General features: G+C 37.5%; 1 protein-coding gene across 3 annotated transcripts; it reads right to left on the bottom strand.

Moving 5' to 3' along the window:
• Positions 1 to 1,900: 1,900 nt before the first annotated feature.
• LOC116256924 (uncharacterized) lies at positions 1,901 to 12,504 on the bottom strand. Of its 3 annotated transcripts, none has more exons than XM_031633497.2 (5): positions 12,344 to 12,504; positions 11,377 to 11,984; positions 5,452 to 5,735; positions 3,943 to 4,170; positions 1,901 to 2,818 (listed from the first exon to the last, which is right to left on the bottom strand). In XM_031633497.2, the coding sequence occupies exons 2-5, from the start codon at positions 11,768 to 11,770 to the stop codon at positions 2,306 to 2,308; spliced, it is 1,419 nt and encodes a 472-aa protein (XP_031489357.1). In that variant the 5' UTR covers positions 11,771 to 11,984; positions 12,344 to 12,504; the 3' UTR covers positions 1,901 to 2,305. The 3 variants fall into 3 exon arrangements, with proteins under 3 accessions (XP_031489357.1, XP_031489359.1, XP_031489358.1); XM_031633499.2 differs by having other exon boundaries at positions 11,377 to 11,892; XM_031633498.2 differs by lacking the exon at positions 12,344 to 12,504 and adding an exon at positions 12,215 to 12,253.
• Positions 12,505 to 24,765: the final 12,261 nt, after the last annotated feature.

Raw genomic sequence — 24,765 nt, 5'->3', positions numbered from 1 at the left:
TTGATTCAAATTAAAAAAAGAAACAATTTTATTGGTCAAAGGATTGAGGAGGGGACCGCTACTATCCTTACAATGTATATGAAAGCACAAAAAATAAAACAATAACAAGTTCAACTTAGTCTCCAGCATTTTTCTTAGGATTTGTTTCTTCTACCAAAAGTCCCTTGTTTATGCAATCTTATATAATGTGCTTGAGAGGAATACAGCCTTCAGTGTTGTGGCCAAGACTCCTATGAAATTTTTAGAATTGATCCTTGTACTTTCCTTTCACCTCAAGAGGATCTGCCACCTTTGGGAGTTTGCAAAGGTTCTAGATAATTGAAGCTCCTCTTTGTTTTGCTCTATGAGGGTAAATTTCTTGTCTTTGGTCCACCTCGAGAATCTTCTATTGACCCCTTTTAGATGACCATGTTTTATTATACTTATTGTCCCCATCATTATTCTTCTTTTCCCATGGCTTGCTATGATCTTTGCTTTGTATTATGTTGGCCTAAGCAAAGGATAAAACATAGACTTGAGATTTGTCCAACTCGTCATAATCCTTCTCCTAGTAGCTCTAACTAGTTTATGCTTTGAGATTGCCAACCTTGAATGATCTTTCTATATGATTTTCTTTCTTGGTTAGATCGTAAAATAACTCGTACTCATGTTATGCCTGATGTGCTCCTAGAAACCGTCAAGAATCATAGTAAGAGAATGGAACTCTGCCATCAGTGTTCTCATCTTGCTACTCACAGACTTCCATCTCAGAATATAATCCCAGCAAGATTTGCCAGGTTCTTGTTTTGTTTCTATAAGAATATTCAATCGAGAGGACATCAAAACATTTGGATTCGTACTTGTCAATAAAGATGTTTACAACCTCGTAAAAATCATTCATTCTTGAGGGGTCTACATGCTCCATATTCCATGGTGCCACCTCCCCTTAAGCTCCTTGGGAAATATAAAAAAAACTTGTCATTGTCTCAGATTTTTTCGCATTCAACAAAGAAAATGCTCATGTGCACATGTGAGTAACTCTTAGTCTCTTTGAACGTGCTGAACTTCATGAGAGGTCCTTCAAATCTTTATCATCAAGGCCCTTGCAAAAGTCCTTTTTTGTATAGAGCCGCTTGCCTTAGTCTGCATGTGGTGCACTATTTTTTCCATCTGCTCAATTTGGGATTGTAGGGGCTCAATAGATTTGCTAGAGTCTCCTTGACTAAAGTTCCTTCACTATTTCCAGATGATTCGGCTCCATTGTTCTTCATCATATTTTCGAACATTTTTTCAAATTGGGTGATGGCCTATGGACTGATCTGTATATCATCTTTTTCTATTTGAAGTCATTCATCCTCAAAGCTGCTGGACTCTTCATTGTACTCTAGCTTAATCTCTTCGATGATGGAGGAGGTGCGTCTAAAGGGTCGTCATCCCATCGGCCTTGGGTAGGTTTTCAAAGCAACATAGTCTGTGAATCCACTACGGTTTTGTTTGACAGTAGGAACAGTTTGTATATTCTATCTATCTTTTGAGATGTGAAGAGAATGTTTGGTTAATGGCAACTTTTTCTTTTTTACTTGTACTTCCAGAAAATTTTGAAAAGGAAATTATAAATTGCGTATGCCAAACATATCGTCCATATATATCTAATTCACACGCTTAATTGCTCCTTAAAGTTCTTTGATTGAAAATCAGTGGCTTTATATGTGAAAAGGTGAGACGTTGAAATGAGCTTAGCTGGTTTGCGCCGGCCAGAGCTTACAAATCATCTTGCTGTGATCCCACCTAGGAAGAGTGAACAGATGAAAACGTCCGCGTTTTTTGCTTAACATTGTGATGGGACTACTGCCTTCGGTTCCAATTGCAACAAAAGAATCGGGAATGTTCGGAACAAAACCAACAACAAATTAAACACAATAGCTCACCAAGCTGGCAATCCTTTTTCCTTCTTTAAAGCCAAATGCTTCACGGAAGTTCATATTTTGACAGGACAGAGTATGACAACGCAGTCGTGCTATGTACAAAACTGGAAAGGCAAATTGCCAAAATGTTCGCGGGCTCTCAGTCGAGTACATGAAAGGGTAGAAGAAGGCTAATGCCCCTCTTGACTTTATTCTGTACTGATCATAAAAGGAAACGCCCATGTTCACTGCCAAAGGTGTTATCATCTGTTACTTATTCCGTGCTGAGAACCAAAGATGTGCCAAGAGGGCATATCTGAAGTCAAAGCACTTTCATGCCGATGACTGAGCCTTAGGTAGAGTTTCGTGGTGGAATGCCCTGTAACAACTGAGAAGAGAGAAGGAAAGAGCTAGAGATCAGCTCAAACCCAGTTATTTCCAGCCAACGACAAATCTTCAAGCCTGAACGAGAACTCCCCAGCCGTGTCTCTGCTGATTCTCATGCCTCCATGCTCGTCAGAATGTGTGGAGGATGGCCGGAGTTCCGGCGTAAATGCCGGTTGCGGCGTTACAGCAGCTGTTGGTGATGATGCCGGTGGTGGCGATGGCGGTACTGATGGTGGTGGTCGCTTAGCATGAGATACACCAGCACTTCTGGCGCAGTTTCGGTCCCAAAGGAAGACATGGATGAGGATGGGCTTCAGCGCGTGTCGGTGCAACGAGAGTTTCTGGCTAAGAGAGACTGTGTCATAGCACCGAATTGCACCGGAAGAGGAAACCATCCATGGAAGAACCTTCTCGTTGGCTACTCTTGAAACTACGAGGAGCTTTGATGCTTCCGACGCAGCTCTGTATAGGGAATTAAGTCCTGCTCTCTGTGATGCGGACTGGTGATCTCCATCAACATCCATTACTGAGGATATGTAGATGAAACCCTGGAGAAGACGGCACATAATTAATAGTAATTTGAAGCCGTGAGAACGCCCTGCCTGGCGATAAATAGACGGATTTTTTCACAAGTCTCCTGATAAACAAACAGTTGAGATTTCACAAGTTTCACCTGCTTCTTGTCGATAATTAAAACTATTCTGCCTGTTTTCTTGTAAAAAGTGTCTATTACCGACCTAAGCGGCTGTTTCCCAATGGTAACAATATGCTAATGTCCCATAAATTTGTCCCAAAAAATAGAGCAGAAGTGTTCCATAAATCTCTTCCACTTTTAAAAGCAGAAACTTGGGACAGTAATATTGTGTTACATTTGAGAAACGACCCCGAAGTGATTTTAATATCTTACTACATGGGTAGATCCCTTCATCTGTGATTCATGATGTCTTCCTTGTTAATGACAGTGGCACACAGAATGCATGTCTTGCGCACATCATAAGAAGTGGTCGAGAATTATGAGACATACAGATTGGCCAGATACCCTAATCGATAAATGTAGATAGCCTAATATCTCACAACGCAGAAGAGAGAAGTATACATCTGCCTCGTAGACAATTCTAGTACTGTAATGCATAAAGCATGCAACTGGCATGAAGAGCAACAGTAACTTCTCATGCAACTTGAACCCCTGGCTTTCTATTGGTTATTGTAGAGATTTTTCTAGAAACAAGCATGTACAGACGAGCAATACTTCTTCACCGAAAGACTTTCTGGGAAATAAAATAATTTGAGACGAAAATATTAGAAAGAATTCAAGGCGGCAATTTTCTTGGTGCATGCGTAGAATGCTGAGGTATTACGAACTGTTCATGACAAGCATATAGAATGATGAAGACAGCACCCAGTTCAAGGAGAATTGCAGAACTGTGTTCTTCCCTGATTATTTCTTCCTGAGAAAGTTCAACTGCAGTTACATATCATCCAAAATGGTGTTGAGGAAGTGAAGATGATTGCTGAATTGTCCAATAGCAATAGGAAAACCTATGCAACTAACATACAATTTATCAAATAACTGAATCAACTATCTTAATGAAACCAAGAAAAATAATCAACCCTGTTTCAACAGTACTCAATTAATGCTCCTATGGATACAAAAGCAGAGTCAGAAATATACCTCCTCTGTGCGGCTAATTGCGAAACCCAGCCTCCCATCTGCATCCTTTAGCTCAAGCTCCACAGGCAGCTCTCCAGCAACAGGCGCATACCATAACCTGACAGATCTGACTACTCCAATGTCTACTCCATGGTAATCTTCAAACCCATAAAGTCCAGCATTGGCGACATTGGATAGCTCAGACAGAGATCCCGCATTTACAGTTGAAGATGCTCTCTCCCCCGAGATCTGCCAGCAACAAGAACAGCGGATCTTCAATTAGTAATTACCATGGCAACATACAGGACTCTGCTGATATGTAGACACTGAGACATGGTAAGACCCCTTTTTTTCGTTTTTTCAAGCTCGTCGTATTTATATCCAAGAAAAATCTCGCCATTTAAAACTTAAGACATTATTTGTGACTATGATTTAAATATTAAAAAAAAAGAAAAAAATGAGCTTGAAATCAATGAGAAAAGAATAATTTAAAAATTGACCATCGTAAGCCGTTAAAACTCTTCTTCAAAAGGGTACAACCCAAAACAATAGGTTTGACCACTGAAAAATGGTACAACCCAAAAGAAAAGGTTTGACCAATGGACCTACCGATTAAATTAGCCTTTTATGCACAACCTAATGGCCCTCACAAGTTGAAGCCCCACAAGTGGATTTGTAGAATCTGACCACAAGTTCATTTATAAAAAAATCTGATTTGGACACTGGATTTTCATGATTTATTTTTAATGTTACAGTTCCAAACACGTACAGGTCGTCTACATGTGGATGGATTAATTATCGGAAACATTTTCAGAAAAATGTAAATATTATGATTAACTAAGATTGCAAGTTAAAGTAGACGTTTGCCATTCATTATATTTATATAAAAGAAAAGTGAACTGCATATGACCAATTTCTTCTAAACCATTAGCGAGATTCACCGCCCCGTACCTCATTCAATAAATTGAATAGGTACAACCGAAATTTATATACATACATATATATATATGTGTGGCCATCCAATGCGGCTGCTTGAGCCTATCTTTTTTATTTTCATGAATTCAATTGTATGAATGAATGTGGTATATCTTAATTTATAGGGGTAAGAAAAAGAAGAAAAGCCAGTCTATTAGTTTTTTCACTTTACAAAATTATATCCACACTATATCCATCAGGAATTTTAGACACTGATTTTATCTACACTTAATATGGCTGGGGAACAAAAGGAAGAGAAGCAGAAGAAGGACATCTTAACCATTTAGCATTATACATCTCTTTTTTTTTCTTTTTTAATCTCAGCATCAATTAGCAAGATTACTATTGATGCATTCATAAAGGAATGTTCTTCCTACCCGTGTATACATGTGTGTGTGCATGTATTCCTACCCATGTACATGTATGTATATATATGTGTATGTTCCTACCGGCGTATATGTGTGTAGGTGCGTGGGTGTGAGGGCGGAATGAAATTAACCCAACCAACAAGTTTAGAATTCATAGCTAACCATGCAGCTTATATTAAAGTATTACCTTTGTCAGCAGCGGCTCGGTCTGTACGTTCATAAAGACGATTGGGACACCGGAGGCCTGGGCAGCAACCAGCCAGGCGTTGGCCCTGGCGAGAGTGTCGTCGAGGTCGTTGTAGTGCGCAGCTACGCGGTCAGGGGCGCTAGGAAGGACGAGGAGGGAGAGGAAACAGCTGGAATTTGGGATGGGCAGGTAGTCCCTCATCATCTTCTCCCATGCATATGACACGTACCCGTCCTTCAGCTGTGCCGTGCACAGTGCAGTCACCACTCTTGTGCTCCTCGTGCCTGCAAACAGCCATTTTCTAGCAAAACGTTACTTTTTCTCATTTGGTGTGATCAACCATTAAATGCCCCAAATTATCTTTCTCTTCTTTTTCCTAAGCAATTATATTAGTGTAAATGTATGCGCAGTATCGTGCAATCTTCCATACCCAACCATAAGTAACAAAATAATTTCGTGAATAAGCAAAAGCCAAAGAAGCTGAGTGCTGTGTCCGTACTAACATGCTCGACCTCTCACTTTCATTTTTTGAACAGTTTTTGTTTCTGAAACTGCCAAGCTTGGATTTGGACATATAGAAAAGAAGGGAAAGAAGCTGAGTCCTTTTCCCATGAAAACCTAATCACAGAGACGATGGGAAAACTAAGTGCCAAGATAGAACTCGTGCCCTTTCTGTCTATAACTATAATATATAAATTACAACAATTACTATTCATTTAAGAATTTTCAGTTTATGAAGTGGTATTCTTACAATCCGAAACGATAATTTTGGTGCTTTCTAGGTCTTTGTGCTTGGAATGAAAATAGAAACCACACAGCAAGTTTAGTGAACTTCTGGCGATGAGTTTGATGCGTCGACGTATAATTAAGGGTGAAAGTGTCTTTTTAATCTGATAAACAACTCATACTACTTTTTTTTTATGATGGCTGGACTAAAAGATTTATAAACTTAAAAAGGGAAGCGGGAGAACACCCGAGCCAGGACACGAAGCTTCTCAAAAAGTGATCGTGAACACACTAAAATAAAACGTCAAACCAAGACATGACGCAAGTTGTTGTCAGATCCTAAATGGTGTTCAAGAAGAAGAATATTGCATTCTTGAGATATATTCATAAAGGACATATTTTAAATATACCATGTTTTTATACCAAAAATATGATGTGATTGTAATTTTTAAATCAAATGATACGTCTAGGAATATATGTTTTAGAAAGAACGCTCTATCATCAAACACCACCTCAAAACCTATAATTGTTTCTAGCTGAAATTAGATATATACACACATACATGCACGCCCTGTCAGATGTGCCAGGTGACGTAAGCCTCAAAAAGGGCATTTGACCAACCTTCCCGTGGTGTCGTTCCAAACCACAAAAAAAGAATGTGTTCTGACAGACCGTGTGATCTGCTCCATAATGCCGCCCATGACGATTATTTGCACCCGCTGTCTAGCAAGTACAAAGTTGCTCAGCCATCCATGCTGTTTAACTCGGCAAACTCGCGGAAATGGAACCGTTCTAGCCAGTTTGGATTGTTAAAAAATCCAATCACGAGCCCTGACTCACCCGTAACTCGATGGAACTTGGCTCCACTCATCCTTGACTCGGTCTGAGTCGATCCTAATTCGCTCCATTCAGCTACAATGATTTACAATATAGTTATTTTAAAACTCAACTAAATCTACGAGTGACCTCGCCAAGTCGATGAATCAACTTGTTATTAGCCCAATAATCTGGTCAACTGCCAATTCAAATGAGTCCTGACCAACTATCCACGTCACTGCTCATTGGTCCAAATGGGAGGAGAAGATGAGCGCACAAGCCCCACAAGTCAGCGACTGATTGGCTGGGGCCGCAAACGGTGGTCGGATGACGGCTTTCCTTTTACAACTGGCGCTGACTAATATGAGAAATAAAGAAACTTTCGCTTTGCAGCTACATTCGCCTTTTAATTTAAAAAATTAAAAACTTATAATTTTTTTTATTAAGCTTACTTATTTGACATGATTTAAGGCTCGAAAGCGTGAAAGGGCGTTCTAAATTTTAAAGGTGGGCATCGGGCCGGTAAAGGCCGGTTCAATCTGCTCGACCCGGTAAAGGCCGGCCCGATTCGGGCCGAGCGTTTAAAAATAAAAAAACAATTTTTTTAATTATAATTTTTTTAAAAATATAAAATATATTTATTAATAATAAATATATATTATTAAAACAAAAAAAATAAAAAATATATATATTTTTTAAACTTAAACGAGTCGAGCCGAACCGACCCGGGCCCAAAAATTTTCTAGCCCAATCGGGCCAGGCCGGGCCGGCCAGGCCAGACGTCCACCCTTACTGCCGTTCTCTCGTCATGATCAATAGCCGGAAAGGCCACGGCAAAGACGGAGCCAACGGCGGCAGAGGACATGGCTCCCCTGAAATTTGAAAAAACATAATTTTATGAGACAGAAAACTTGGCTCCAGTAAGCACCTCCTCGCTTATTCTGGTATTCCAAGCATCTAAAAGATTAAAACGTTGAAGAATTTAGGCATCACAAACTTTGTAAAGTCGGATTGATCATTTTTATTTATTTGAAAGCTTAGAATTCTTTAAACACCAAATCACCTAACGTCATTGTCCGTGTGCAAGGTATATTCCAGTCAATTTCGAGCACTAACTATCTATAGTATCCTCTAGGACTCAATGGTCACCTGACCATGTCCCATTCACGTACAAAAAATGTCATCCAAATTACGAAGGGTACATAATATTTGGTTAAATAACAAATTAGGATTCATATTTTAAAAGTTAACAAACATGCGCTCAAATTTTAAAAGAAAATCTCACAAAAACAGTAGCTTTTGATGTAAAATGACAAAAGCACATTTCATAAAAAACCGCTCATCCTTGGCCAATTAGTAATATTTTGTCTTTGAAGAGATGTTTTTGTTATTTTACATAAAAATTTATTGTTCTTTACGAGTAGGTTGTTTTGTCCCAAACTCTCCAAAATTGTACACCTACGTGTTAATTTTAGAAATTGAACAGTAATATGACATTTAATCAAATAATGGGTACTTTTTTGTATTTTCCAAATACCGAAAATGGGCTTTCAAAGCCGACTGGCATAGTTATCGCAACTTTTCATCAATTTATTGCACTATAAATTTCGTTTAAATCAGTTATTGACTGCACCGGCCAATTCGATAAGTAAGCTGAGTTTTCGCGAGTCAGTAAAAAATATTTTAAAAATGTATTGTAGAAAATAATAAAAATTATATAAAAATTAGTTGATAATACAAAAATCATAAAATAGTAAAAAATAATATAAAATTCGCATTGGCTACCGAATTGAACCGGTTTGCGACCGATTCAAATTCGGTATCTGTTTCAAGTTAAAGGTTGTTTAGTAGAGGTAACCCCCGAACCGCTTCTGCGCACAACTTCAATCATTACATATAAACTTTCACTCCGGAATGCCACTATGGCTTGCTCAATCCATGGATACTGAGCACGAACAGATCAAGTAGTAGAAACAACAAGTTCAGGTTAAGTGATACGTCAATAGTTAAGAGCAATCCCCTTGGTTGCTTGCCCACCACTTCCCATGACATCATCCCACGGTTCATGACGTCGTCGTGGTTGACGGTGAGTCATCCGTTCTTGATGTATCACAACTGTTAACTGTATCAGTCTTTTAAAATTTTTGTTATTTCTAAATAGACATCTTTAAATATATATATATATATATATATAAAAAGTGTCTCACGACAATTTTTCTAGCTCCTTCATTACCGTTAGGACAGGACAGATCGGCGTAGAACAGCTCAATAAAATTTCCACGGTGGCTATCTAAACAGTACTATCAACCTAACCGGAAATTAAAGTCCATTCAATCAGGCTATCAGTCTGACTAACTTGAATAAGAAGCACAAAATGATCAAATTGATAAAAAAAATGAAAAAACTGCCTTTCAAGAAAAAGGAAACTAGGAAAGCCTTGAATAAGAAGCACAAAATGATCAAATGGAAAAAAAAAATGAAAAAATTGCCTTTAAGAAAAAGGAAACTAGGAAAGCCCTTTTAGTGTTACGTAATTCCACTAGTTTGGGGGCATCGGGCCGGGTCGGTCTGGCTCGGCCAATAAGAGTTTGGCTCGGGTCAAGATACAGCCCAAGCCCGACATTCAAAAATCTGAGCCCGGGCTAGATCGAGCCTAGCCCGGTTAGAAAAAAAATATATTTTTTTAAATATAAAGTAATAATCATAATAAAGTATATATCATTTATAAAAATAAAAAATAATACTAAGAAAACATACTATGTTGAATTGAGCCTTTCGAGCCAACCCGAACCGGCAATAAGTTATTAGACCAGCTTGGTAAGCATTTTGTTAGCCCAAACCCAAACCCAAACCCATACGGAGTACCTATCGAGCACCTAGTCTATTGCCCAGCCTTGCATGCCATCGTCTAAATGTTCCCCTGACAATAGGTGGTTTGAGCGTTCCACCTAAACAGTGAAATGACAATTATGGCATAACAAATAACCTCCCCAAGGAAATTACCCTTACAAAACGATACAGTCAAATGAAAAGGAAAACGCCCCAAGACCTTACGAGCGACTCGTATACCAAAAATTGAAAGTCATGAGAGAATCAAAACCAGTGGTTATATGGTAAGACCCCAGCCAAGGCATGTCAGCCGACGTGGCCAGGACTGACCACGGCCGGCTAAGGCACCTCGGCCTCGTCTAGCAGACGAGACCGCCCGGCTGGCCAGGCCTGCCACCCACATTCAACTCCGGCGTTCGTATGGTCATCTTTGTGACCAAACCAGCAGCTGAAAGCAACGTCCTCATAGTTCCTTGACCTTAATTTTGTGCCCTTCCTTTCGGAATCCAAGTCATTTAAACGACATTCTCCCCAAATCTTTCAAACATCATTCTACTATCCGTCTCTTTAGATCGATTGCTACCAGGTTCATCCCAGTTAATCTGTATTTTCAGCTCCGCCATTCACGACTAACCCATTATACGGTTGACCTGGAAACTAAATGACATCAGGGGCGCCCCCCAATATAGGGTGGCAACTCTCTTTCGTTCTTTTGCTTTTCTCCATGGGTTTCGGCCGGCGTTACTTTTGACAACGAAACGAATGCCGTCGACGTGTTCTGCCTGACGGAAAGCAAGTCGTTTGTCCATAAGTTGACTTGCACACACACCGGAAATCATAGGCGCTGCTGCGCTGAGGGACATACGTTTCTCCTACCAAACGCGCTTTCCGCGATGGCGCCTCTGCCATCCGAAGACGAACGGAAAACATTAAGAAAAATTTCAAGGTAAAACGAAGAAAAATTGTGGGCCAAGTTTTTGACAATTGCATATAAAAATTCAAAGTAATTTGATTTTCCTGTGTGCAAAATGCGCATATGACTGATCAAGCGATGTCAAATCAGTTGGATGTGTTACCAGTTACATTCCTACCTTCCCTATTTACATTCCTACCTTCCCTATTATTCATTACCTTCAAATTGAAAGTTCGATTGGATTGGAAGAAGTCGGGGAATACCAGTTCCTTTTATTATAAAGAAGAAACAATACCTTCAAATATAAAATGCATGATATAAAATTTGTAACGAAAGAAAGATCTTCTGCTTCGCAAAGCAACATGCCTTTGTTTGTCAGACGTCAGCCAACATGTAGCTTGTGTGAAAACTTCAGAAAATGTCCGGCTTTGAAATAAAAAAATCAGAATGCGGGCCCACATATAGCAATCTTGCTAAAAAGATAGCGGATCTGAAAAATTCTATTGTAGACTAAGGCAAAAAACGTTGAAACGGAAAATATAACACCAACCGAAGAATCTAAAGGAGGTAAAAAAAAAAAAATAAAATAAAAAAAAAGAAGGATGAAGCCACAGAGAGAGAGAGAGAGAGAGAGGGCTTACCTTGGAGCTCGAAGCACTCGCTCTCGGTGCGATCGACAAAGCCGACGGCATAATTCGGGTCGTCGATGGAACGGAGCATGTACTGCTTGCGCCCAGCGGCGTCGTTGGGGACGATGCATGCCTGCAGCTCCACGAACTCGTCACGGCCCCTCCGCACCCGTACGGTTATGGACGACTCGTTCCGCTTGAAGGCCGTGTGCAGCAGCTTCTGCACGCCGCTGCGTCCGCTCTTGAACGGCGACCTGGCACACGCCGAGCTCCCGATGCGCAACTCCTCCACGATGTCCCCCGTCTGCAACATCTCCCAGTTCCATTCGTCCGCCTTCGAGCTGCCTTTCAGGCACTCGATCGCCAGCACATTAACGTTCTCCACGCCCGGCTTCTCCATCGGCATCCTCCACTTCCCCCAGCCTACCCTGGCCGCACTCTCGTCATCGAACACCTTCGATTTCCGGAAAGGAGTCGTCGTTTCCTTCGTCTCCAGAATCTCCCTCAACGATTTCCCCTTTTCCTTCGCTATATCGAGAAAGCGAAAATCAGGACTTCAGTTAATATCTCCTGACGGATCGCTAGATGAGATAAAAATTCTCCCGATCGGACGAATTTGTCTGCAAATCGACCCGAATTTTCTTCATTAGGAATTCAAATCAAAGACGGAAAATCGAGTTTCGAAGACAAATCGCTCGACGCTTAAATTTCAAACAGAAGATTCTCGGAATATCTGGATTTTTTCCGGTGAAGTTTCTCGATCGATTTCAGAGCATATATATCAAAAGAACAAGAACTTTCTTTTTCAATAGTGCTTCAAAGAAAACGAAATGCATATAACGAGTCCGACCCATAATTCAGTCAACAGAGTTGCTTCGTCCGCTTTTCCTTTCGGGCTTCGACAAGTAAAGAAATTTGAGCCCGAGTTGTGAAGAAGACCAAAAATTTCAAATGGAAAACGGAAAAAAAAAACTGCTACCTCTCTAGAAAGCAGGCTGCAGTAGCCGGAAGCTTCTGGTGGAGGGAATCAAACGCGTTCAGACTAGGGGTTCCGTTGAATCTTTCAAAATCTCTCTGTCTCTCTCTCTCGTCTGTCTCGATTGGCCGACAGACGCCGCTGCGGCGACAGAGTTGACTGAGAGAAAAGGGGAGACGGGGAGAGAGGGAGACGTGATGGGAATTTATAAGGTGGGCTTGTGGACGTTGGCGGCCAGTTGGGGTTCCGTAGTAAACGGTCGTGTTCGGCTGCACCTTGGAGCTAGCTAAAAGTGGACCGGCTTTGGCCCGATCCAATTTTATCAACGCTTTTTATGGATAAAGTAAGAAAAAAAAAAATTACCTTAGAACGCATTACGACTGCAAACTTTTACTTCTTGGCAGCTAAGCTTTAATATAATTCTGAATCAGAGCTTTTGCTTTCCACTCTTCAATACCTGCTGCAGTTAAACTTGAGTGTATCCAATCATCTGCTCCGCTCACCAGTCCGTACAGATTTTGGAAGTATAATATCCATTCATCATACTCTAGGTCATTATGGTTAGAAAGCTACGCTGATTGATAAGAAGAATATATATTATTTTGCATTTTCAACCATACCTTAACCAAGAGGTTTTCTATGTTATGCTGCAAAGATAGGAAGACATGTTCCCACGTTTTACCAGAGGGGTATTTGGATAATTTTATGAAGGAAAGTTTTTTTTTCAGCCTTTACTTTTACTTTCATAAGGGAAAGTCTTTCATTTGAACCAATAGAGTCATATTTCTAACAGGTAAGACTCGGTCCCTTATTAAGAGCATTATATATAACCTCTACCTTTAGGGCTCGTTTGATGCACAGGAAGAATTTAACGTAGTAAATTTATCATGGTAAAATTTTCTGGAAAAATTTATAGGATGAAATTTCTCCCTCTTTCAATCTGAGGCCCTGTTTGATGACAGGGTAGAATTTAACGTGGTAAAATTAACCCCCTTTGATGCACAAGATAAAAAATTTGAGAGATTTTTTTTTAAGATTGTTAGTAGTAGTTGTTTTTCTTTTCTTTCTCCTCCTCAATTTCCTCTTTGTTTATATAACCCGTGCAGACAAGCATGGTCTATTTTTTTGGTCATCTAAAACCAAATTCTAGACACACAACCAATGGAATGGCCTATTTATTTACCAACGAATTGAGGTTGCAATCAAGCATGAAAACCCAGTTGAGTGCAAAAAAGTGACTTTCAACTTTCAGCGCTTTAATTCAGTTGAACAAGCAGTAACTTGCAAAATCCTTCACATGATATAACATTAGCCAAACCAAACATAATTGTAAAAGTAACAGCTAAATGTGATCCATAAAGCATTTTACCATATCTATATGCTAATGAATCATACGAAGAGAGGCACTGCCATGACAAAGTTTTTTATTTCTGATGTGAAGATTTTCACATGACAAAAATGTATTAAACCAAAGCACACCATTACTCAAAACGCAGCTATTTGCTAACAGGCAACCGTTACTAGTTGGCTACCTAAGGTGCAACAACATGAAAACAGAGAATGCAGCAAACACTAACATAATATGAAATTGGTACTGTAGTTTACAGGAAGGTCAATCAAATTTCTGTTTACGAAGGTCAATCAAATTGCAGTTTACCTGAAACCTGTTGAACATCAGAGAGAAAAAATTGCATTTACTTCACTGTATACATTCAAGTGCTAAAGAACATCAGAATCAGCAGAAGATTGTCCACTCTCTAGAAGCAAAAGGCAATTTTTCAGGACGCTGAAGAACTGATGTCTCTCTGGTCCCAACAAACCAACAAGCTTTTCGTCCAGTGCACTGTCACTAACCCAGGAAATTAAGGAAATTAAGTAATTCACCAACAAGCTTTTCGTCCAGTGCACTGTCACTAACCCAGGAACTGAGGTCTCTCTGTGTCTTTCTTGAATGCAAAGCCAAGAACCGCAATTTTTTTACCAGCAGCAGTGTTGAACATGGACGAAACTACCAGTTAACGAACCGGCTCTTCTGGTAGTCATTGATCTTGATGACCTGCTTTATCTGCTCTTGTGGCTTCACAAAGTGCAGACATTGCATTCGGAGGAGATCCTCTGTGCCAAGAAGGGAAAAACCAAATTAGCCTGGGTCAAAATGCATTCAACTTGACTCTCGTTTTTCAGCTCCAAATCTGTGAACGACGTCGTGAAAACACCAGATCTGGCTACATATTATGAAACTAGTTGATGAATTGATCTAAAAAAATATGCACGCTTCAAGGAAAAAAACAGGACATCCAAAATCGCAGGGATTCAAAAAAGAACCTGTAATAGATAGTTTTCATATTGTTCTGCAAATTCTCAGCGTTGAAGATAGGCACATCCATGTTACCATTCTTCAATTTCTTCTTGGAAGCACCCAATTCATCTCCAATCGCCATATTTCTTCCAAAATAATTAAGTTACTGAATTACACAAAATTCCTGCTAATTGATCCAGAAAACGAAGATCCCCAAAAACAAAAACTCATCGCCATCAGCCTCTGTCCAAAACGAAGCAGATTTTGGGGAAGTTTCCGAGTTGGACTGAACATCCATTAACTACTCAAGAGTCTTCACACTCACATCTCCAAGAGAGAAGACGAACCCATGAATTGATCCATTGACAAAACCAGTCAGTGTGAAAAAGGAACCTGAGGGAAGCGGCGAGGGTTGAGCGGCAGCGATGAAGGAGGGGAAGTAGACGGAACCCGAGGGGAGCGGCGAGGGTTGAGCAGCGACGGTGGAGCGGCGACGGTGAGGGTGGCGACGGCGGAGCGGCGGCGGTGAGAGCGGCGATGGCGGAGCGGCGATGGTGAGCAGGCAGCTATTCTCCAATGTGAGGGAGATCGTCGACTGCGGAGGAAGACGCGCGGGTGAATGCCTTCGGAAGGAAAATGTCGAGCGGGTGAAATTTCACCCGCTCGAAAGTCCGAGCTGTGAGCTCGGACTTTTGAGCGGGTGAAATTTCACCCGCTCACTTATCGTAAACGGGGTGAAATATCACCCCGTTTGATGGTTTTTGCGTCAGGCGGGTGAAATTTCACCCGCCCATACATATTTCAACCCCTCCACCAAATTTTTCTGGGCAATCAAACAGGCCCTTATTGAAAAAGAATAAGCTATGTACAGAAATGAGTGTTTACAAAAACCAAATCAGAAAACAAGCTACTAAAACCCAGTAGCTCCTTATAATAATAAGAAAAAAAAAACAGAAACTACAATCTAAAGCCAGTTCCTTTCAAGCTCACCCTTCCCCAATCCACTATCCTACACAAAATTATGCCTACCATAAAAAAAAACTCAGACCCTTTATGACCACCAAACCTACTCCCAAAATTATGCTTGCTTGATTCTTTATATCTATCGGTCTTGAACTCCAAATTTCTACTACATTGTAACAAACCTTTAACTCTTCTCATTCATCCCCTGTTATTAGACACTACCACCATTTTCTCAATTCTGTTCCCTCCCTCAGCCAAACTCCATCTTAAAGATCCATCTCTGTAGCATCACCACCATCCTGAACCTCTTTCCAATTCATTAACATATCATTGTTATTAAGTGGCTCCAAGATCGCAATCACCCACCTCCTTTTCCTTCTGCTGATAATTATTACAATATTAAGTTAACATTAGCACGAGACTACATTCCCAACATCCTTATAAATCAGATTTGTTTGAGACTAGATGTTGACAAGTTGAACCAACTCTTCCTTTCTCAGACCATCCTTAACGCTAAAGACAGTCCTGCCACATAGAGAAATATATGTTGTCAATGCACGAATCAAACATTTTGTCATGTGTAATTCATATTCTGCATCCACCACAACCTCCAAATGACTACCTGAAACAATATTTTCCAGCACCTATTAATCCATTTCATGCCCGAATCAGCCCTTCCCCATCCCATGAATTCCTTCTTGGTATGGGACCCTGTTTTTGTTGAAAAACTTTACAACAAAGGTCCACACGACAACAACAAAAGGTACTATTAGCTACGGTCGTTACCATTGCCAATAGAAGCATTAGCTGTTGCCAATGATGTTATTGGCAAACTACCTTCACCCTTGCGGATATCTAAGGCCAGCCATTGGCATTGACCCACTGCAAGGGCAAGAGCTGTTGTATAATTGGGCACAACCACTACAGTTGCCAATGGTAGTAGTGGATCCCTGCTTACATCCTGCTATACATACACACACACTCACTCAAACTCACATATTGAAATTGAACACACAAAAAATATTCACAACTAAAATTTTATTATTAAAAACTTGAAAAAAATTGTGTCCTGCCACAAAGTATACAAAATTACATAAAGCGCCAGAAGCTCTACAAAAATTGTCACAAGTACATTGACATTGACCTCGTGCCTAAGTTTAAATACACCTCAAACCACAACAACAAAATGTAGCCACAATCTTGAATTTCTTTTCTTCTTGACGAGGAGTTTGCATGAGACAATACACTCAAAACATGGTTCTTGAGCCTGCTTTATTTCTAATTCTCTGCCAAAAACTTCCTGCAATATTAAAAAAAGAAAAACCAAGCTAAGGCTTATATATTTCTTATGCGCCTTAAAAATAGGATAAAGAATGTAAGCATGCATACAATAACAAATGGGATTAATTCCTGAACATGGTACTAAGACAACATGTATGTGAAGTTTAGCTACCTGAACCAAGCAGCTGTACTGTTCTAGAAATTGCTTTCACATAATGGGGAAGGAGACCAAATTTGTGAAGCATTTTCTCCAAAAATTGCTGTCTGGGTCTTTACAAATTACATTTCATGTTGAATTTTGGAAATAGAGATTCATTCATAAAAACTTGCCGAAAGAACCATGAATAAGGTAAACCTTGCGAACTCCACACAGCAAAGCATGAAAAGCTAAATCAATAATGATCAGTATATTATACGTACTATGTTTCACCAAAATGCTGCTCCTATATGTTTTCCTTGACTACTTATGCACAAGGATATGATGTTACCAATGGCCAATTAAAAATGTAGTTTCATTTTCCAACCCTTTTTCAGCTAGATTTCACAGTATAGGAGCTCTTTCATTAAGGCATATATAACAGCGTATGCCAATTACATCACTCTTTCATGGAAACTGCAAATTCAAATAAATGAGAGAGATGCTTGGATGAAAAGGAGAAGGATGCCTCTAGTGGTCCCAGAAGAGGCAAATGACAAATTAACCAAAAAAGACCATATAAGGACACAAAGGAAGGCCTGGCTAGTAACTGATTGCTCATGAGTTCAAACATTCTTCTGACCTCTCCAAAGGCAGAGTTCTTGCTTGGTTGAATGTTCCTGGGGTTGTATGCAGAAATAGAGAAATTTGCAGAAGACCAACAGTAGGGCATACTGCACCAACGATTCCCATAGAGATTGTGTTAGTATCAGCACGAGCTCTTTGACCACTAGGCAGTAATAAGTCTAGCACTTCTGTCAGTATCTCGAAACAAAAGAGTAAAAATTGTCACTGAAAAAGGTAACCACTAATACCATATAACTACCTAGAATGATGATATTTAGCTTGACATGGCTGCACTATGGTTGATGAGGTTGGTAAGAATATCAAACGTTTTTCAGGCAAAACTTCTCCTTCTTCTCATATTGGTACTTGATCTTGACCATTGAACTGCCACATCGTGCTTGCAGCTAATATGATCTACGTTTTAGTAGTTCATAAGCTTTTCTGTTTTTGTCTGCATTGTTCATTCTCTCAAGAGAAACTCGGCTAACTCCCCCCTTACTCTTCTTCTTTTCGATCAACTGTTATACCAAGAGAATAACACCAAGAACGTTAAAGAAACAAAGGATATGATTGAGAGGAGAGCCTTATCTTATTTAGTGATTCCTCTGAGGCTGAATTAATACTGAGTAACACTAACTGGTTCTATTCTCTATCTCTAGCCCCAATGAAAACAGAAGTAAAGCCTTCTACACATTTTCTTGTCAGCAACAGAAAATGCCCACACCGCCTAATCTACAATGCGGACTGCAAGATCATCTCAGCAAGTTCCTGCGAAGACAGTAACAGAAGATTTCCATAAGTTCTATATATAATAAGAGAAAATAATAAGAAGCGACATGACTGTCATAAAAGAAAAAAAAAAAAAAAGTAAAAAAGGAAGTGAACATCAATAATGGCAAGGACTTGTGCATCTCCAACCTAGGATGGGCGAGTACCAAAGGCTGCCCAAAGTGTGGGACAGCGTTGGGAGGAAGCCAATAACACAGTATGATCATTACTTCCTACTCAAGCTGTCAGCTCATGAAGACATGGGAACTAGACATCGGCTGGCAACACATTGGGCATTTTCCAATTACCTGCCTTGCAGAAGGGAGTCATGATTCGCCCGATTCCAGGGCCACAATCTCAAGCATCTCAGAAACACCCTTTCCCTCCTGTTACAATTGTAGGATTTTAAAAGCAAATTCGTGAACTGCCCATTGTATATACAAAAAACATTTGGAAATGTAAACCTCAATCACAGATTCGAGTTCTCAATTAAAACTTGAATATCACTTCTCCACTAGCTCGGCCGATGCTCCATCCTTCAGAAATTTAAAATATACATACCAATGGTGAGGAATGCAAAATTTATGATATAAATTGAATACACAAGTTGGATTAGTTGAATTCATCATCAAATATATCATGTAAGGGTATTATACGGTGATGAATTTCTTGGGTATAATACAACAAAGTTATATATCTTCAAAAAATCTCATGAAATTTTTAAAAAATTTAAAACATTTAATAAATCCTGAAAATTATAAAAAATAAAAATTAAATAAAAAATACGAAAAAAACGTGGAAAAACAAATATAATATGCATTTTTTCACATTTTGTATTTTCTGGCGTTTTTTAAAAAAACACATCTAATTGTTGCTTTATATGGCTGACTTATTCTTGGTGTATTATACATGTTTTATTTATTAGTATGCATTTTCTATGACAAATGGTTAAATTATAAGTTTTTGATAGGTCTTGCAAGTCAATCTGGTACAAAGAACTCCTAGGATCTCAGATGCTAACAGTTTACAAATTTATGTTTTTGATTCCATGGTTACAAGCACATAAAAGAGAAATGTTTGGTCCATCACATTTCTGGCCTTTACCTCTGGCAGTTTAGCAACATTGTGGAGGTCATGAGCTAGAGCATCGATGCCAGAGATATGTGCAATAAACATTTCCTCAACATCTATTCTTTCTCGGTGCCTTTACATAAAAGAAGAAATTTCAGTCCATACAGGACACAAATGTGAAAACTTTGCCTGTCGAATACTGAAGTTCGGAAGTCTTTTATACCAAACAACATTCAGAGTCATTTACCTCACAGTTGATATACCTATAGAGCATTGATGAGTTAAAAAACCAATATTCCTACTTGGAATTCTTAAAATGCACATGAAATGTGGGTGAATCTGAGGACAGAAAAGAAAGACTTACAGTTTTGCATCAAAATTGAAGCCTCCAGGAGCAAGTCCTTCCTGCAAATATTTAGAGTTTACAGCAAAGGCAGCTAGAATGGCATAATCTATTTAACATTTTCTTTTTTGCTTCATTTTTTAAGAAAAATGGGATAGTTAATACAAGCTGATACACACATTTGGAACTACACTCAACATGACCAACATAGCTTCAACAATATCGGTAAGAAATTGGTCTCTGTCCCCTCCTATAAAGGAAAACGCCCATTTGAATTTCATCTAGGAGTCATTTTTTCAGCAACATTATCACAAATTGAAAAAGGAAAGAATTCATGTCTGTTTGAGGAACCCTAGTGTTCTGTCAATGTTTCCAAACATGCCATTTATTCTTGCTATCTCAAGCTCATGTTGGCAGCTGGAAGAGATAATTATCAGCATGGAAAACACACAACATATATATATATATATATATATATATATGTATATATATATATATATATATTTGAGAGAGAGAGAGAGAGCGAGAGAGAGATGTAACCAGAGAGTGGTGCATGAATGCATTTGATGTTTAATTTGAACTCTCCATACAGTAGATTGAAAAGTCACCAGATGTGCAATTAATGTAAAAACATAGACAATAGGGATTGTTATGAACTCCTCATGTGCAAAAAATTCATGGAGAGAACATAAGATCAAAAGCACAACATATGATTCTTCTGCACAAAATAATAGGAATCACTTTCAGCATTGAAGCAATAAGACAATCCACTAGAATCATATTACAAGCAGATATTTTAAACATGCAAATCCTATCTGGTTAAAGCTCCTCACTTGCTAGGGTTGGTTGATGTACTACCTGTAAGACAATATTTTTAAAGAAAGCCTATTGTTGTTGCAGCAATCAACTATACCTGAAATGTAAGGCAACTATAATTGCTCAAGCCAATTGCAGAATTCATTCTATCTAGATAATCAAACAAGACACATACTAGTGCTTTGTATGCTCTTGAGGCTTTGCTCTATAAGAAAGGTTCCTAAAAAAAGCTAAAATTTTTTGAAGGTCTGATGGGAAGCTTTCCAGAGATTTATTAGAATTTAACGCTGTTTTTTTAAAAAAAACGCGTATTTAACGCCAAAAACAGTTCTGCCGTATAATACCCGTACTATTCCCATTTTTTTTAAAAAAACGTCAAAAAAAACACGTATAATACCCGTATTATACGTTATTTTCCCATTTTTTGCCGTTATTTTTCCGTTTTTTGCCTTTTTTTTATTAATTATTATTTTTTATAATTTTAAGATGTATTAAATGTTTAATTTTTAAAAAAAATTTGCCGAACTTTTCCCGTTTTATTCCAGATATATAAAACTTTGCCGTATTATACCCGTTTTTTTCCTCGCCGTTTAATACCCGTCTCCGTTTTTTGTGACAATGATTAGAAATGATGATGAATCACTCGATCAATAGAGAGAGAGAGATAAAGATGGAAAGAGATAGAAAAATGACGAGAATACCATATTATTATATAATTATAGATATCTATTCTGTAATTAGCTGAAAGCAATTAGATTAAAGCAGGATAGGTATTAACTGAATTGCTGAAAAGAATATCTAGAAGTATAAGTGAGAGATAATAACTAGTCTGTCTAATGAACACGAACGCTATCATCAATTGCAGTGGCTGTTCTCTTGTTCATCAGGAAATGTTCATATGGTTATTTACCGATGACCACTTCAAAATCCTCAATTTGTTACCATAGACTGACAAGATCGGTAATATGAAGAAAATTTGCCACTATGGTTCCAACTGAGATCAGCAACCTTTTAACTGGGAAAAAAAAAAGATCAATTTTCCGTTGGCCAAAGTGGTGCTAAGGTAACAGATTTGAAATATTTGTCTGCCAATCATCAAGCTGAAATCTCCAAGAATAACATATGGTTAACCTTCAGTGAAGTGTTTGGGTTATCAACTTGATCACCTCATATCCTATTGTATGACTATGACCCCACTTCATCAGATGTTTTTGGATGCTACTAGTGCTTGGGCATTTATGAAATCAGATCTTGTGTCCACAAACAAATGTTTCTTGTGTCCACAGGCTCCACTATTGTTTAATCACAGGTTAAATATTACTATTTTGGTGCTTTGAACACCAACATCTTCAAACTATAAAAGAACGAGCAAAGAAACAACATATATTAGGGAAGAAAAACAACATATATGGGGGCCGACAATTCAATTCACTGTTCAATTCAAGAGTGGCATATGCCAGTTAGTTTTTTTTTTTTTAAATATTCCTTCAAAGTAATTTATATATTTTTCCATTTAACTTTTTTTTTTCAGAAAATTATTGTTTAATTTCATTAGATCTTATGAAATTCCTAAAATTAATGATCCAAAATTTTGGTTTCAGCTTGTGACATTCAATCAAGACATCAGGTTTTATGAGTTTTTTTTTTCTAAATTCTTATATTTACATGCATATTCCTTAGTTTAAATTTTAAAAGAATATCTCAGTATACCATTATGGCTTTAAAATATTAAAACCGTAGATTTAAGGTCTTAATATTTCTAAATTCCTAGAATATTTCTTAGATTCTCATATCATAAGTGAGAGAGGGGGTCGGACTTGAAGCCCATAAACTTTAAGATACAAAAATTAAAGAACAGAGAGGTAGTATGGCTTGAGATCCACAAATTCATATGTAAAAATTATAAATCATATTGTGCACCTATTAGGCAAAGGATTTCAAATCCATGTTAGAAATCAAGGATATCGAATATTAGAATATAAAAATTATGGATCGCAGCTTGATCTATTGTAATGTTGTGGACATCAGTCATGACCTCAAACTGTATAGGCAAACGATAATGGGCCCCTCAAATATGGAATCATAGAGACAAAATATATTCAATTCTAACCAATTGAGCTGATAACTATTTATTCTTTAATAATAATAATTATTATAATTATATATCTTTTCAAAATTTTGAGAAGCTAGTAAAACATGCTGATGCAAGGCCATACCTTTGGTCTCAGATCTGGGTCAAGTCTGAACTTACAACTTATGATACTGCTGGCATCATCTTTCTGTTTCTATGACATATCTAAAGTTGGATACTCACTCAACAGAAAAAGATCCTTTTAAATATGAAGTGTATTGAAATACTCTACTCTACTTTTTTCAATGGAGTCAAATATTGGCAAGTGTATTATGTTGGAAACTATGGTTCCAGCTGAGATTGAACCAAGTAGCTTTTATACCAAAAATATTTGGAACATAAAATGGTTTAAATCCATATACATATGACAAATTGAGGATTATATATCTCGAGTGGGTTAATTAAGAAGGTGCATGGATCAAAAGGTGCCACAACATCTAACTGCCAACATTTCCACTAAGCAATAGAGGACACCTCCTCTCTTCCTATTCAAACATTTAAGAGAGTGTCATAGGCCAGAATGGCAGCTATTAAAAATATTTAAAGAACTCAAATCTATGATGAAGGAATCATCTTTGATATATCCATATAGTTGCAATATATATTCAAACAAAAACAATATTATCTCATTTCTCATATGTTTGTATGGTTGTCATATATATTTATGTAAGAACCTTATTATCTCATCTCGGATATATCTTTATGATAGTCATATATATTCAAGTAAGAGCAGCATTATCTCATTTTTGATATATCTATATGTTTGACATATATATTCAAGTAAGAACATTATTATCTCATCTCTGATATATTTATATGATTGACATATATATTCAATCAAGAGCAATATTATCTCATATAGGATCTATCCATTTGATTTTCATATATATATATATATATATATATATATATATATATATATATATATATATATATATATATATATATATATCTATCTGTGTGTGTGTGTGTGTAAGGTCATGATTATCTCATGTATGATATATCTACGTGATTATCATATATATATACATGTAACAACAGTGTTATCTTATCCATAATATATCTATACAATATATATATATATATATATATATATATATATATATATATATATATATATATATATATATAAGTACTGTCTCATCTCTGATATATTTATATGGTTGTCATATATATTTATGTAAACATAATATTATTTCATATCTGATATATCTATATGATTGTTATATATATTCAAACAAGAACAATATTATCTTATCTCTGACATAACTATATGATTGTCATATACATATGTGTATGAATAGTATTATCGTATCTATGATATATCCATAAGATTGTCATATATATGTGTGTAACAATCGTATTATCTCATCCATAATATAACCATATAATTGTAATATATATATGTATAAGAACAGTCTTATCTCATCACTGATATATCTATCTCATCACTGATATATCCATATGGTTGTCATATATATTCATGTAAGAACAATATTATCTCATCTCTGATTTATCTATATGATTGTTATATACATTCAAGCAAGAACAATATTATTTCATTCCTGATATATTTATATGGTTGTCATATATATTCATGTAAAAACAATATTATCTCATCTTTGTTATATGTATATGATTGTCATATATATGAGAACAAAAACGATAATATTTTATCTCTAATATAACCATATGATTGTCATAAATATATGTGTAAGAATATAATTATCTCATTTATTATCTATGTGACTGTCATATATATGTGTGTAAAACAACGTTATCTCATCTACGATATATCCATATAATTGTCATAGAACAACATGATCTTATCTATGATATATTTATATAATTGAAATATATATGTGTGAGACAATAGTATTGTCTAATCCATGTTATATCCATATGATCGACATGTATACAAATATACACAAACAACATTATCTCATTCAGTTTTTCTTTAAGTTAGAAGACGCGTCTCACAAAATTATAC

Source organism: Nymphaea colorata, chromosome 6 (genome assembly GCF_008831285.2).
Source record: "Nymphaea colorata isolate Beijing-Zhang1983 chromosome 6, ASM883128v2, whole genome shotgun sequence".
Lineage (NCBI taxonomy): Eukaryota > Viridiplantae > Streptophyta > Magnoliopsida > Nymphaeales > Nymphaeaceae > Nymphaea > Nymphaea colorata.
The sequence above is the reverse complement of the archived record's forward strand: the minus strand, read 5'-3'. Positions and strand labels throughout refer to the sequence as shown.

Coding starts and splice junctions, on each gene's coding strand:
- LOC116256924 (XM_031633497.2), bottom strand. CDS start 11,770: ATGCCGATGGAGAAGCCGGGCGTGGAGAACGTTAATGTGCTGGCGATC. Junction 5,736..11,376: donor CGAGTGCTTCGAGCTCCAAG/GTAAGCCCTCTC, acceptor GGCTGTTTGCAG/GCACGAGGAGCACAAGAGTG. Junction 2,819..3,942: donor CAATTAGCCGCACAGAGGAG/GTATATTTCTGA, acceptor CGTCTTCTCCAG/GGTTTCATCTACATATCCTC.